Source organism: Onychostoma macrolepis, chromosome 09 (assembly GCF_012432095.1).
Source record: "Onychostoma macrolepis isolate SWU-2019 chromosome 09, ASM1243209v1, whole genome shotgun sequence".
NCBI classification, from domain to species: domain Eukaryota; kingdom Metazoa; phylum Chordata; class Actinopteri; order Cypriniformes; family Cyprinidae; genus Onychostoma; species Onychostoma macrolepis.
In genome coordinates, this window is record NC_081163.1 from 4,443,104 (window position 1) to 4,459,772 (window position 16,669).

General features: G+C 35.2%; 1 protein-coding gene across 1 annotated transcript in view; it reads left to right on the top strand.

Annotated features, from left to right (window-relative positions):
- The window catches only part of xirp2b (xin actin binding repeat containing 2b), a 90,269-nt gene that overhangs the window by 16,698 nt on the left and 56,902 nt on the right, over positions 1-16,669 (top strand). The window contains 2 exon segments of the mRNA XM_058788003.1: positions 5,253-5,331; positions 5,456-5,558. Coding sequence (XP_058643986.1) covers positions 5,552-5,558 — 7 coding nt within the window. The 5' untranslated portion in view covers positions 5,253-5,331; positions 5,456-5,551.

The following is a 16,669-nucleotide window of genomic DNA, read 5'->3' on the forward strand; positions in this document are numbered from 1 at the left end:
AGACGACTTCTCCCCTGTCTCGGCGTCTCTGTCTCTCTCTCTCTCTCTCTCTCTCTTCTCCACCCACAAGCCACCCTGGAAAAGCTGTGAGCGAGAGATAGAGCTTCTTGCCTAAATCCCCTTGATTTTTCACCCCTCCCTCAGTGCGCTCACCTGTCGCCTCCATCTCCATCTCACATCTGCTTTATCTGAGCCATCAAATCTGTGGCTACAACATAATCACCAGCACACAGCGGTTTGACTGCTGCCCTCGGCCAAATCAGCCACCCGCCTGTCACTCTTAAGTAAATAGCATCATGCGGCTGTTCTTCACACTGACCTTTGTGTAAGAGGATGTTTTGTACCATTGCACTTGTATTTCGGAGCTCTCCACACACATACATGTGTGTTTTTGGATTGTGAATGTGTGCATATGGCGCTGCTTCAACTACAGGCACTTTTGGCCCTTTGGGTTTTTAGAGAGAAAGAGAGAGAGAAAAACTCTTTTCATGCTATTACTAGTTTAATTTTGCCTACCAACAATGATTAACAGTGTACATGCATCCCAGAAGAATTGTAATTTTTTGAACTGCCAACACAACACTGAAAAAAATTCTATAGAAACAATTTTCATTAAGAAACTGCTAGTAAACAACTATACATTTATTTACAGCATTAAATGAAAAATTGAAAAATGTACACCAATAATCTTTATTTACAACTTTTTAAAAGATTTTTTAATTAATTAAAAATATTTATTTATTTATTTATAGTGAATTGTCATTCACATCACATCTCAATTATGTATTGTCTGTTTTAAGTTGCGGTGGAAAATAACTACTATTTGTCTTGCTAAGGCTAATTTCCATAACATTGCATTTTTTAAAATGCAGCTTATTTAATAATAACAACAACAAAAATAAAATTAATGTGTAATTTCTTTCCATTTCATTTCCATTTCAAGCTGTAATTAAGCAAAAAGTGTGAAAATATTATTTTATACATAATACTATTACTTTAATAATTATTATTAGTAGTAGTATTGTGATTAATGTTATTATTATTATTAATGTTTTTATGTATTATGTCGTCTTATGTTTTATGTATATTATTAACTGTTAATGTTATTATTAATAGTATTGATTGTAATATTAATTATTTTTACTACAAATTATTATTACAATTTAGTGGGCAGTTGTAATTTTTTTTGTACAATTTGTTATGGATAATTTGTCATTTTAAGATTGAAAGTCTGGATTTGGGGTAGGGGTAAAACAGTAAAATCTTTACATAAACAAAGGAATTAAAAACAAAATGGCATGGTAAAAAGTTTGTTTTGACCTTCATAAAATTTGTAGATATAATAAATCCTTGGAACAAAAACCCAATACGGATTGTGAGCTTGAATGATGGATATATATGGGATCTGTAGTGTGTTTGGATGGGTTCACGCTGATGTAGGTGTGTGGAGTGTGTTGAGAGAAAGAGGTCTGTGGGTTTGGTGGAGGTTTATGTTGCTTAACGGCAGCCTGATCCCTTTTACAGCTCTCTGATGGAAAGCCCCTTTCTGTAGGAGCCAGTGACCAACCACTAAATTTATCCTGCTCACATACAGAGATTGAATCCCAAACCCAGCCGGATAACCCGGCGGATCAGCCCACGCCTGAAATACGGTACACAAACTCAGTGTGAAAAAGAGTGAGACAATTTATAGTGTGTCTCGTAATAGCATCATGCTCTCTGCAGCTGTAAGTCCAGCATTTCAGATGATTGCAGGACAGAACGAGAAGAGCCTGACAAAGTCCTGTCTGAATTCTGAAGGCTGTTTAGGGCTTATGTAGTTTGGCCAGTTTGAGGAGCGGTTGTTAGAGTGTTCTGAGTGGTTGATAAGATATTGCTCAATTGTTGCTGAGCTGTTCTCAGTGGTTTCTAGGATTGGATGATAGGGTACTATGGGATGCTGTTCGAGTGGATCCTAGAGGATTTTCAGCAGTTGCAACGGTGTTCTGAGTGGTTGTTAGGATGTTGATAAATAGGGCTGACATTATCGACAACATCGAAAGTAAAAATTTGTCAACAAATATTTTTATTGTTGAATAATCAGACCTAATGTAAGGGCCTGTAATAATGCAGTTTGACCAGAGTGGCGCAAGACTGTAATTCAACCCTCCCGTATGTAATCCAATAGAAAAAGACACACCAGTAGAGTGTGGGAACGTTTTATAAAACTACAATCAAAAAATGCTGTCATGTATAGTGATGGGAGAAACAAAGCTTTTCAAAGCTTTGAATCAACTGAACCAAATGCTTCGCAAAATGATTCACTGTTTCGAAAAACACACACTGGTGACACCTGCAGGAAAAAAATAGTATAAATGTAACAAAACCTCAGGCTAAATATGCATAAAAACGGCTTTTACAAACCCATTGCTAATATTAGTATAGTCTATAAATTGCAATTAATTGATCAAATAACATCATTAAATAATAAGTGTCTGTATAATGTGTTCTTTTATCAATTTTAAGGGCTTTTTTTATTTGTTAAATGCATGGCTTAGCCAAACCAATAAGAGACTATTAACTACTATTATTCCTTTTAAGTAGACAAATGTCTCATTAAAATGTCTATAGACACTTGTTTAGTGGTTTGCTACTGGGAATCTGAATCTGCACGATTTGGGTTCACAGAGATCATCGCCCCCTAGCGGTGAACCATTGAAATTTCGAAACATTTTGAAATGTAACGAAGCCTCATTTACTAAAATCACGTGACTTTGGCAGTTTGAGACACGCTTCAAACCACTCAATTTAAACAAAACAATCGTAAAGGTTTTGAAGCTTCATGAAGCGGTTTTTCGAAAGTGGCCACACTAGTCACATGTACAGGCCAAAGTTATTTTTTGTTCTTTGTCAAGGGGAAAAGGAGGTTGGTATAAGCAAGCAACGCTTTACTGTTAGCAAACATTTCGATGCTGCTGAGTGTGGTGTTTAGATGTATGTGTAACATGTTGCACACTTTGTTTTCAATAATGAAATAAACACATAACAGCAATGAGAAAACAGCAGTTAAGGAAGCATCTGATCATAAAGATGTGAATGTGTGCACCAGCTAGTGTTAATTTCGTTAACAAACTGTTCGCTGACGAGCTTTTTTCCCATGACTAAAGGTGCGTTCACGGCATATCGGAATTCCTGTAATTACGAGATTCTTGTAAAAAGCGTTCACATCCTCGTAGAACTCGTAATTACAACCAGTATAAGGACGTGAACAGCACCGAGTTGAACGTCATGTGTTGTCATCTCGGAATTACGGTAATTACGACATAGTGTGAAGGCAGCATTAGACTAGACGACAATAAGGTCTATAAACGATAACTATGACTATATCAACATGCAATTTCGTTGGCGAAAAAAGATGAGAATAAAATGTATTCAAAAAATAAAAACTTTACCAAAAACCTTTTTATTTTCGTCAAAAAAGGAGACTAAATATTATCGCGGACTGCTCTACGTGTCTCTACTATACAAGCTTTCATGAGTAAAATAAACCATGTATGAGTCCACATTCTATTGATTTGTGCTTACTGGTGAAAGTGCAATACCTGAAATGCAAAAGTAAATGTCTCAAATGACAACAATCATTACGATTATAATTTTGAGCAAAAGTCATTTTTATCAGTTTAACCATTATACAGCATGAAGATTTAATTGACTGTAATGCTAATGCATTTCATTGACTTAAACTTGACTAAACAAAAACAGGACAAAGTTGACTAAATATGATAACTAAAATGTACATTTGAGTAAGACTAAGACTAAATTAAAAATGGCTGCCAAAATGAATACTGCCGACAGTTAATTAATAATAATCTTATTGCTAAAATGTCATTGACTAAAACTAGACTAAAATAATTTAGATTTTCCTTGACTAAAACTAGACTAAAATGTTGAGACTTTTAGTCGACTAAAACTAAATAGGATAAGGTTGACTAAATATGATAAAAACATGTAACACGGGACTAAGACTAAAACTGAAAATAGGACTAGCTGACAAAATTAACACTAACACCAGCTCTGCAATCGGCACTCCAGTCATGTCATGTTTATTTAGGCTATATAGCACTTTATATAGTAAGCAGCTTTATAGTATTAAACATGAAAAAATAGCTTTCAGTTAGAATTATCTTGATTTCTGCTATAAAGCAGCTCTATACGTATAACTCAATATTTTAATGAATTGCAAAACAGAATAATCGACCATAGCTTACTGATTAATCGATTATCGATTAATCGTTTGTTGCAGCCCTATTAAAAAATCCATAGGATCTTACCTTCGTGCTGTGGAAATACAAGACGGAAGAACACAGTGCTCAAAAGGGGCGGAGCTACATAAGGTCTGTCCACCTTATTTAACTGGAACGTGCAAGGTTTCCAGTGTCATTTGCTTCCAGTTATTTTACCTGTACAAAAACAGGCTGTTATGCTGCTTGATATTGCAAAGTTGTATTTGTTCTCTTATTATTTCAATTCATTATCATAATCATAAACATACAAGTTTGTGGCGCAAATAGTTTTACGGTTTACTGCACCTTGTCATTCTTTTAGTTGTTGAATACTGAAGCGGAAGTCTCGCACATTCACAGAAAATAGCGAACTTTCGTGTTATGAAATAAGGTGGATACACACACAGGAATAGAGACATACAAAGTCAGGAGAATGATAATTTGATCCGGGGGGAGATTATTCCTGAAAAGAGCTGATTTGAATTTTGCTGTGTTTTTCGTTTACGTTGAAGCGGCGCTTCTTATGCACGGTAATTCAGCAAACAAAGCTCAGCAGAGTGTGCGTGTTAGTGTGAGTTTACTGCGCAGGTGATTAGAGGCGCTTCAGTCCCTCAGAGGATCTTGTGGAGAGGCGTCAACAGGATCACATTTGATTTGCAAATAGTTTTGATAAGACAACAGTGTGATGTTTTGTCTTTTTTTTTTTTTTAGAAGGCCCTCAAAAGCTGCAGCGGCTTGGTGAAATGGCTCCTCAGCTTTTTAGCTTTTCCCAAAGATGAAAGGCAAAGGCAGACAATTTCCATTAGCGATGTGGCTTCCTCTGGTTGCCACAGCAACATTGCTGCATCCGTTGTGATGTTTCCAGATAAAACTCAAAATTTAGTGCTATTATTGTGCATTAAAGCTGGTGCCATTACGGTGATTCACACAGGCACATTTTGTCCTGATAACCTCTCATTGCCGTCTTATATATGGTATTTTCCATCACAGAATCCCTGTATGAAGCGTCAGAGAAGACGGACAGAGAAAGAAAAGAGAAGCCGTGGTTTATTCTTTTGTGGAATAGAAGGTGAGAGGAGGTGATGATTGATCTATTGTGCCTCAAAATGAAGTTCTGAAGTGCTTTAACTGATTGCTGAACATGAGAATCAGGCCTCTCTTACACATGCTGGCTTTTTTCTCCTGACTCACAGGAAGTGGGACGTTCCTCTGTGGATCTGCTGTCGTACACACTCTCCCCTGATCAGACAACAAAACCAGCACCTGTGAGAAGAGAAAACTTAGTATATATGGAGGGTGAGAAATATTCAGCTGCAACATCAACTGCCTTATATTACACTATGTGACATCTCTGCATATTTTGATTGCGTCATCGGTTCAGTGTTATTATTTTTGGGGTATTAATGTTTCCACAAATTCACAAGCGCAATTTGATTTGAAAAAACTAACCTTTACTTAAATCTTTACTGTCACTTTTGATCGATTTAATGTGTCTTTGCTGAACAAAAATAATTACAAAATTACTTTTTTATTATAAAACAAAACAAAGCAATCTTAGCATGTAATTGCTGTGCTCGTATCGGTTCTTCATTAGTTGGCTTTCATTAGTGGCAGTCACATTTAAGGCTGCCAAAATTCTGTTGCTCAGTATGATTGTAAAGGCAATTAATCTGCAGCTTCTCAAACCACAGCAAATTATAGCAAAAATCATACAGTTTGCACTCAGGATTAATTTGCAGAGAAATGAAAACTGTCATATTTCAATCACCTTAATGTCGTTCTTCCCTTTGTTATTCACTGATTATCTTTTCCTCAGTAATTTATATCATTTTTTTTTATTATTTAACTATCAGTGAAAACACAAATCTATCATAAGACGACTCAGAATTAGTTATATGCATTGCATTTAAGGTACCTTTATGGTGCTTTTGTGTCTTTTTTCAGCTTGGCAAGATAGATCACCATCAACTTTCATTGTGTGAACAAAAAAAGCTAGGACTTTTATGCCATTATGTGTTTTATGGATGAAAGAAAATTATACAGATTTCTGAGTGAAACATGAATGATTAAATGATTGCACTATTTCTTAAAGGTAAAATTAGAGGACAAAACTTCTGCAGTGCGTTACTACATTATTAAAAACAGCATTTGCCTTCATTCAACCCTTTCTTATTAGATGCATATTTAATATTGCAGTCTATAAGGAAATGTGTTGCAATATAAAACGCAATGAAAGACCAGCAAATATCTTTTGCTTTTCTGATTGTGACATTGGATGTGTGTTTTTGTTTGTTCTTTTGTTGTGCTTGTTTACACTCGTTTTATGGCTAATCAGGGGAAATCAGCATCTGCCGCTCAGACCGAGACTTCCACAGAAATGTGTCAGGAAAGCTCAAAGTAGTTCCTGCCACAGAAGTCTTTGATGAAATATGAATGGCAACAGATTCTTGTATTGATGTTTCCTAATGAATATGCATGAGCGCTTACTCCCATTGTACAGATGTATGTATAAGCTTTTTATTTTTCTCGGATACAGGACTAAATATTTCATTCAGTAGAGGTTTATAATTCATTAGATTTTTTCCTTTCGGCTGTTTTAAATTGTTTTGTTGGAATAGCATGTCAATGTGTGCATTGACATAAATGTTTAAATACGCCACACTGTACCCTTAAATCACTCAAACACACACACGCACACACACAAACTAACATGTGTATCTACACTCCAATGCTGACAGTGATGCAACACCCTCATGGGCTCAGATGAACTAAAAACAAACACAGACTCGTTCTCGCTCTGTTATGTGGTCCCTCTGTATGTTTGCTTTGTTTCATATTGGCTTTGTCCCTTGATGATGCTGTGACACAAACACTGATATTTATGTACAACAGCCTATTTATAGCAGGTATATGTAGAATGCATTTCTCTAAATTCAAGAGTCAAGATATTTAACAGCCACTAAAATAGGATTTAATTTTACTGTACAGCACCACAAAATGTTTACCACACTGGTTTTTGATAACTTCATAAAATTAAATATCGAGATTAGAACTTAAATCTATATAATCTAAAATATAATTGATTAACATATTTTAAAAAATGCATAATTTTACAAGAACATGAAGTGTTTCATCATGCTTCCTAGAACAGAAGTTACATTAAGTACAATTTAAATTGGAATATTTAGATATTTTATTTATTTAATATTTATTTGTATTGTGATATGTAACTATTTGACTGTTTCTGGAAGTTCTTCATATATTGCATGCATATTTTAAACTGATAAATGTTTTAGAAAAAAGTTGGTTAAACACTGAGATACATGTTTAATTTTAAAGAGCTGATTAGTTGCTAAAATCTGGCTCAGTCACAGATCATTTCAAGTTTGTAGGAATCTCAGGTTCATTTCCATCCTGATGTTACAGAAAGTGAAGATATTTGAGTGGGTGAGTTGTTTAACTTGTAATTAGCCCGTTTTCAACAGTTTTGCTCTTTGAGGCTGATTTACAGACTGGTTGTGAACATGTTTACATGCATTTTTTTGTGATATTCATTTTGCTTTATTTTTACACTGCTTCCTCTGAAACAAACAAACAACAACAACAACAAAAAAAAACACATCTTGAAAGGCTCTGAGCCTTTTACATAACAAAAGTGCAAATGCTGAGCTTAGATGCCACCCATATGCAAGTAAGTAAGGTTTGGTTTTAGTTATAGCACACAGGTTACATAGTGCTTTAAAGGAAACATAAATTACACAGAATAATATAAAAGGTAAAAATAAAGTAGGAAATTATTTGCATCCTCATAAATTAACTTGCATTTTTTCAGCGATGCATCATCATGTATTGTTAGTTTGTCGTAGGACTGACAGAAGAAGGAGTATTACTCTGCGTCTCAGACAGAAACAGCATTGTGATGGAGATTTTATGAGGAACAAGATGGAGGGCTTTGGCTCAGTGCCTAGATGGAGAGCACAGGATGGCCTGACTGAGATTTCTTTTAGAAAGCCTGCACTGTCATCCAACCGAATGTGGGTTAGTCATCAAGGGTTTCCCTGCAACTCATCTGCTGTTTAGCATACAAGTGCTTTTTAATTTAGTAAATACAGTGGCAGCCATGTTCATTCCCGCTGAAGCATTTTTTTCACTCAGTCACAGATTTTGTGTTCATTTCGACTTGTGTTTAGTCACTCAAAAACCACTCTGACCAGTTTGAAGCGGTGGACTAAGCCATTAGACCAGTAACTTTTGAGTTCAGGAATCATTAATTGAAGAATTAGTACACCCCAAAATGAAAATTTGCTAAAAAAATATATATATATACTCACCCTTAGACCATCCAAGATGTAGATGAGTTAGTGTCTTCATCAGATCAGATTTGGAGAAATGTAGCATTACATCACTCGCTCACCAATGGATGCTCTGCAGTGAATGGGTGCCGTCAGAATAAGAGTCCAAACAGCTGATAAAACCATCACAATAATCCACACGTAATCCACACCACTCCAATCCATCAGTTAACATCTTGTGAAGAGAAAAGCTGTATGTTTGTAAGACACAAATTCATAATTAAGACGTTTTTAACTTCAGACCATTGCTTCTAGCTAAAATACCTAGAGATTTGTATCCATAATATTGCTTTCTCTTGTGAAAAAGCCATTTAGTCTGAATCAGAAGAGAAATTAGCACAGATTAATTTACAAGCCAAAACAGTTCTAAGCAAATATATTGGTGGATTTTGATGTGAGAGGATGACAGGGGATGGACTTTTCACTGGAGGAAGCATTTTAATGGATTATGGACTGGTATTTTAGCCAGAAGCAACGGTTTGAAGCTAAAATATCTTAATAATGGATTTGTTTATTACAAACATTCAACTTTTCGCTTCTCAAGATGTTAACTGATGGACTGAAGTGGTGTGGATTATTGTGCTGTTGTATGGTGTGGATTATTGTACTCATTCATTGGTGAGCGAGTGATGGTTGGATGGTTGGATGGCCTGAGGGAGAGTAGATTTTCAGCCAGTTTTTCATTTCTGGGTGAACTATTCCTTAAACAGCCAGCTCATTTGTCATTTGTTGTGAATCAGAGCTGTATGCAACCAGACAGTACAGGAAAGTAGAAAAATGCCTTTGTTTTTTTTTGTCTTTTGTATCATTTTTAAGCGGCTAATAGTGCTCTCTCATCACATTCAATTCACACTGCAAACTCAACACTCAGCTAAAACATTACTTTTTTCCGCAGTGGTGTAGATTTAGAGGCTGTACAACTCTTCCGCTGGATAGCAGTGCAGAAAACAAAAGCATTTTAGGGAAAATCTAAAATGTTTAATGTGATAAACGCTTCAAGGAAACCAGATTTCTTGCTTGTAATACACAATATCTTCTACCAAACAAGCTGTAATCCTAGGACAAAGACAAAAGTTTTCTATCCTTCAGAAAATCCCATTATATGGAGACCCAACATTGCTTAATGTACCAAATCAGCAACCCAGGAACACATAATCTTTTAAACTCGCTGGTCGTAAACACTGTCTACAGGCGATAGGATCACGCCATAATCAAAACACAAAGCCAAAAAGGCTTTTCTTTATAGCCAATTGGGTTTCTGTAGGAAGCAAGTTTAATGTTAAACTTTTAGATTAGGTTGGTGAGCTCGACCATTTGTCTTCAGACAATGTTTATGATCAATAAGATGCTAAATAAAGTTGGTCTTGCGAGGCCAAAGTATTAGTACATGTTAAGCTGTGTCTATATAATGGATCTGGATGGGTAAGAGGCATTAAGGTAAATCTTTGTGCTTTGTGTTTTGATTTTGGCATCGTTCTCGCATGCAGATGGTGTTTATGTTCATTATGCTTTGAGAGGAATTTTGCGGTCATCGCTTTGGTACATTAATCAACATTTGTTCGTTTTATAATGAGCTACACAGAGGAAGAAAATGTTGTCTTATTTTTTGGACTGGTTGTTTTGGCTGTAGATGGTGTTTATGATGAGAAGTGTGAAATTTGGCTGTTTTCATAGTATATTAAGCCACATACTGTAAGTTATTTCAGTGCAGTGTTTATCGGTGGAAAAGTGTGGCCGTTTAAGAACCCGTTAATCAACAAAATATTATGAAAATGATTCGGTTCCAGTGTTTCTTATGAAATGGAAACCGGTTCTGAATAGGAATTAGTTCTCAATTCCTATAGTCCCTGTGGTGATAAAGTATGATCTCTTAATAGCCAATTGCATCTGGGAAAATGGCCAAGTCTGGACACTGAAGTGCTGTAAAGAGTGATGTGAAAGGTCCAGCCGGAGGCATCCGAGCAATTAAAGCATATGCTCAAAGCACCTCATTTGTTAAGTGTCACGTATTAGCAATCTTTAGGCTTGTGGAAAGGTTGACAGATTTCGAAATCAGATTTAGACCTGAGCTTGACCTGAAACTCTCATCTCATTCCTGACCTTCGCCCTCCGAAATCGCAGAAGACTGTTTAACGCTCTCAAAATTGTATTGTGATCTCATCTTCCTGAAGGTAGCAGTTCAAATGTTCTTTTATTCTTTTAGCCACAAGGGTTCAGCCATTGCTTTTCCTTTTAGAGGCCTTTGTTTAATGATGAAAAAGAGTCAGGAAAATGTTATAGCTTATGTGTTTTATCTCAGATATTGCTCTTATTGTCGTACTGTGATTTGATGAGAAATACATGAATTCATATTGAAATCGCCAACATTTGATTGCAGACTTAAGTATCTCGGGGAATTTGAGCAGATATTGAGATGATGATCAGATTTGTTTTGAAACACTGAAAAGAAGAATACTTTTCCTTTTTTGAGGCCTTTGTTTAATGATGAAAAAAAAAAAGATTCAAAGGTGAGGAAAACTGTATTGCTCAAGAGACCTTTCCGACATCCGAATCCAGAATTTCTGTGTTTTTCTCTCACTACCTGCATAAAAATCCCTTTTTTTTTTTTTTTTTTTACAAACTCCAAGGTCGTCTGGTAATTTTAATTGCTGTCCGAATCAACATCTCTAAGTTTACAGGAAGAAATGAGTTCAGAATTCACTGTTTAAATCCTTTTTGACCACTGTCGAACACCGTACGGTAACTGGTGCACTTTGCTGTAATTTGCATGCATATTTATTACTGAAATGCTGGAAACTACAAAAGAACAGTATCTCATAACTGCTCCACAACAGTAAGTGGGAGCTGTTAAAAACAAAAACAAGAAAGAGAAGAAAAACACATAAACATTTGAAATTATTATAGCAGTGACAGGTATGCAATATAATTTGAAAATATGTATTATACACAATTATATACATAAAAATATAAACCAAGCAACTTTATGTTTACCTTATGTAAAGAAGAGGTTGCATTAAGTTATTTCTTCACATTTTTAATGATATCCATAATTTTAACCATTTCAACTATAGTGCATCTGTTTTCCAACTTTTATAAACAGGTTTTATTATCAAATAATGAATAGGATATTATTAAATATTTAGTTATTCTCATTATACTGTGAATAAATCCCCATCCGAATTCAGAGTTTTATCACTGAAGTGCCATATAAATGTATTTTTACGGGTCCGAATAGGGCTTTAGTTGTGTTTTTATCCCAGATATTGCTCCTAGTATAAATAAAAATAGACACAAGTGAGAAGAATTTTAATTGTTGACTTTTTTTTTTTAATCTTGACTCATCTGAGCACAATTTTCGACATTATAGAGATATTTTCTGAAACTCTAGAGGAGACACGTGAGATTTTGTTTTTTTGCTTAAACTTTTGATTTCACTGCTGTTTAGGAGAAAAAAAAAAAAGATTAAAGATCTCATTTGTGATTGTTATTTCCTACAAGTGAAACTGAGGTGTTTTGTATGATGGCAGACCGCTAAGATGTTGGCTTAGGATTGGGTACATAAATGATAAAATTTCCATTTCACTCAAAATTATTTTGCTGCAGATCAATTGAAAAAGGCCTTGGGTTGTTATCTAACTGCTATTAGCAGAGGAACCATGACACAAAGTCATTAGAGGTGAAATATGTGAGTGCAGTGTCTCCCTGTTTCAAGTTATGAATTAACAATAGATGCAACCTGTTTGATTGTACAATGATAAACAACAGTGCAATCATTACCATAATATTGAGGAAAAAACATTTCGGGTAATTTGGATTGCAGGAGAACATTAACTTTGAATACAAAGCAGCAAACATTTATTCATGTATATTAAACAGACAAATGCGATTTTATTAGCACAGATCCAATTATGGGGCGAGGAATCATTAGAGCCATTACAAACACGGGGAAATGCTGCCACATGCACTTTCCCTGGGAAAAAAGGCTTCTTGTTTTCTATTTGTTCTCCTAACGCACGTTTTGAAATGTTGCTGTGGATTTTAAATGACTTTTGTGGCATGGGTTATAGACACATTCAGAAAAAGACATGGGTTTTATGACACGCCATTCAGAGTGGGCGCCTGCTGTGAATTTGACACCCGTTGTGAATTGTGTTTGATATTGCTGAGACATTTTGTTGGTACGAACACCTGGTAATGATGTTTCGCCATGTGTGTCTCGGATAATGCAAATGGCTGTATATCTCTTTTTCGACACGACACCTCATTACAGGTGTTATATCGTGACAGTGGTCCAATGCCTAGAACCGAAATAGTATGGGCTGTTTTGAAAATGTTTTTGATTCATATATGCAAAAGCACCCTGCCCGTTTATATAGATTTTTCTGCCAAGTGGATTTCCAATGCAACTTCCAGGGGGAAAAAAGTTTTAATAAATGAATTTTAATAATAAAATAATACAAATGTTAATACATTATTAATAAATAAACTAGGGCTATCAAATCAATTTATCACGATTAACATAATATATGTGTGTGTACTGTGTATATTATATATAAATATAAACACATACATGTATGTATGTATGTATGTATGTATATATTTAAGAAATTTTATTTTGGATGCGATCAATCACGATTAATCGATTTGACAGTAAGTAAATACATAAATTCCAAATGGTTTATACAATACGTAATCCAAATGGCATAACTAAAAAGAAATAACATTATATTTATTATAGTTTCATCTAAAAATATAATATACATACTTGCATAAACTTGGCAATAATTTGACAATAATTCAGCATATAATATTTAATATTAAATATTGTTCATTTGTTTGTTCATTCATTTATTATTATATTTTATAAATTTATATTTATGTTTTTTTCTGTATAAAATGTATATTAGATTTATTAGTTATCTATATATTAGAGTTTTTATTTGTATTATATGCTGAATTATTGCCCTGCCAAATTTATGTATGTATATATTAATATTATTTTAGTTCTTATTTACTTATGCATGGCTACCTTTTGGAAGGTGACTTCAAAATACATGAACCTCACACATTAGGTTTCTGTTTCTGCTTAGAATCAGCCAAAAGGAAATACATGTTGTTTCTAATCCTTGAATGTAGCCTAATATAGCCATTTCATGTAATATTTAAAGCACGAGAAGCTGTGTATTTCATAAACGGATTTAACTAGCGGCGGTTCATAAAAATAAATTGATAAAAAATATGCTATTTATAAGATGCAGTTCATTGAAATCTTCTGCAGTCCTAATATTTGGAAACTCTGTGCTAGACTGTCCTACACATTTGATTTGCAGTGAACTAGTAAGTCATGCTTTTGTTGTCTTTGTTTATGTCTAATCTCACCCAGGGCACAAAGCTGGCCAGGACTGCGACTAGTGTCTTCTCAAAAATAGATGCACGACGCCCTTGCAAACCGTGTTAGTCACGTCCACCGTCCTTCTTCTTAGTCCGAGGTGCCACTTTATTCTTTCAGCAAGTATTTAGAATGACAGTTACAGATCACACAGCGCTGAAAATAAGACGAGAGATTATGTTGGTGACACCTTGCTGAGTCCGTCAATCACTCTGCCTCGGACCCGGTGAGAAATATTAAACCCAGCACGTTAGCGTGTCTGTATCAAAACACTGTGAGGGTGAATTATATGCTAGACACAACAGAAGTGATAGCAAAGGTTTAGCCCTCACTGCCCTGCATTCATTCACTCACTCTGATGGGTTCAACTACCTTGACTCTTTGCAGAGGACAGACTCCGAATGAAGTGCATGTGTGTAAATCGTTGTCCTGTGGACTACCTGCGAGGTTTTAAAGAACAGTAAGAGTATTATTTAATAGCTGTGTGATAGCTCTGTCAATTTCTTAAGTTTAGTGATTGAAAAATGAGCTAGAGATTTCTGTGAACGGCGTGAATTACGGTAAAATGTGTTTATAAAGTGGTCAAATCGATCGCATGCTATTTTAACGTGAGCTAGAATGAACTGGGCCATTGCAAAGCATCTCTATCAGTCGTTTTTCTTCCCTTTTCCAGTAACGTGATTAAAACCTGCAGAGACTGTGAATCAGAGTCGAATCGAGCGCTTCTCGCAGTCACTGAAGAGAGGGAAGCCTCATTTGAAAGTGATTACAGCGAATCACGTTAGTGTAAGTGAATAGAACTGTTCTTAACCTTTGCACGTACAACACATTCACTATGAGCTGAAACAATATGTGATTTAAAGGAATAGCTCACCAAAAAAATTAAAATAAGCTGAAAATAGCTCACTCTCAGGCTATAGAAGATGTAGATGTGTTTGTTTCTTCATCAGAACAGATTGGAAAAATTACAGCATTACATCACTTGCTCACCAGTGGATCCTCTGCAGTGAATGGGTGCCGTCAGAATGAGAGTCCAAACAGCTGATAAAAAGCATCACAATAATCCACAAGTAATCCACACCACTCCAGTCCATCAGTTAACATCTTGTGAAGCCAGAAGCTTTGTATTTGTAAGAAGCATTATTAAGGTGTTTTAATTTGAAACCATCGCTTTTGTCAAATAGAGTCCATAATCCATAAAAATGTCCATAATCCTTAAAAATCCATACCGTGATTTTAACGGTAAAAAACTGTGAGAAAGCTACGGTAAAAACCTGTTAAATGGTTAACGGTAAGTTCCCCTAATATATATATGGTAAAAAACTGTAATAGACATTTCAGACAATTTTACGGTGAAAAACCACTTTTGGAGGATCCATTGCAAATTTACAGGGAAAAACCGTAAATTGATGTTCCCAGAATTCCCTGCGTTGCATTTCAAATTTTGTTTGAATTTGATGTTTTTTTTTCTTTGAAATAACTAGGTTTCTTAGTTTTTTCTTAGCAGTTATGTTTATTAGGGTTGTATGTTACATCTAATGTTGTTAAATTAATGTTTATTGCATATTTCAGTTTAATGAGTCTCACCATGATGGTGTTTAGTGCTTGTGTGAATGACACTGTGCACCTTCTATATATGTTATTATTTAAAAGCTGCTTGTGATGGGCTTTGGTTCATCATGTGACTTTCTCATCACCTGCATTTGGTGGTTATCAGTGTATTTCAAAGGTACAAAACAGATTTCAATACTTCAGTAGGTTGGTATATTAACATTACATCAGTTGATTACACTGTAAATTTAAGTTAAAACCGTAAAACCTAAAATGTTGCTACCGTATATTTTACGGTAGAATTCACCACAGCTGCCGTTTTTGTACCATAAATTTTCCGGAATTTTTTTTACAGTGTATATATTCATCTTTAAGAAAGTACACTGGCTAGGTTCTTAATTACATCTACAACATGTTTGAAACTTGTTAAATGTGATTTTCACACATACATACCAATATAAACTAACTGGACGGAACCTTTGAAAGAGCATGCCACTTCATAACCCTAATGACATGTGCATGCTCACTCAGCCCAACAGCTAGTCTTGGTGAGGGATGAATGAAGCAACTCATCTTATGATCCTGTAGCTGTATGAAGGTCATATAATGTATGTCCGTGGGGATTGTTTGTATTGTATGTTATCATATAATTTAAGTAAACAAGGCCACTGTATGAGTTCTTATCTAAGACTATGGCACAAGAGACAACATCACATTCTATGTATTGATATTTGTTTGTTCCTTCACCCTTTAAAAGTGTCTTAAGTACAAACCCGCATTATAATTGCATTCCTTTTTTATTCACAATTTGTACAGTGTCCCAACTTTTTTGGAATCGGGTTTGTATTTTAATAATGTGATTTTAACATCGGCCTAAACACAGGCTATGTTCAGTGAAGGGTGCTTGATAAGTCAGTCTCTCCTCACCTTATACTTTCATGAGCTCTGAAATTCACCAACAATCGGTTTTGCTGTACTTTTGCTAAACATGTGAACTCGGTAGAGTGCACTCTATTGGGAATCTGTGTTGCAGATTTGGCACATTTTTCAGAAGAAACCTTTAGAGTCTAGAAACTCATTACAGCTAAAGACACAAGGCTCACCATGTATTTCAA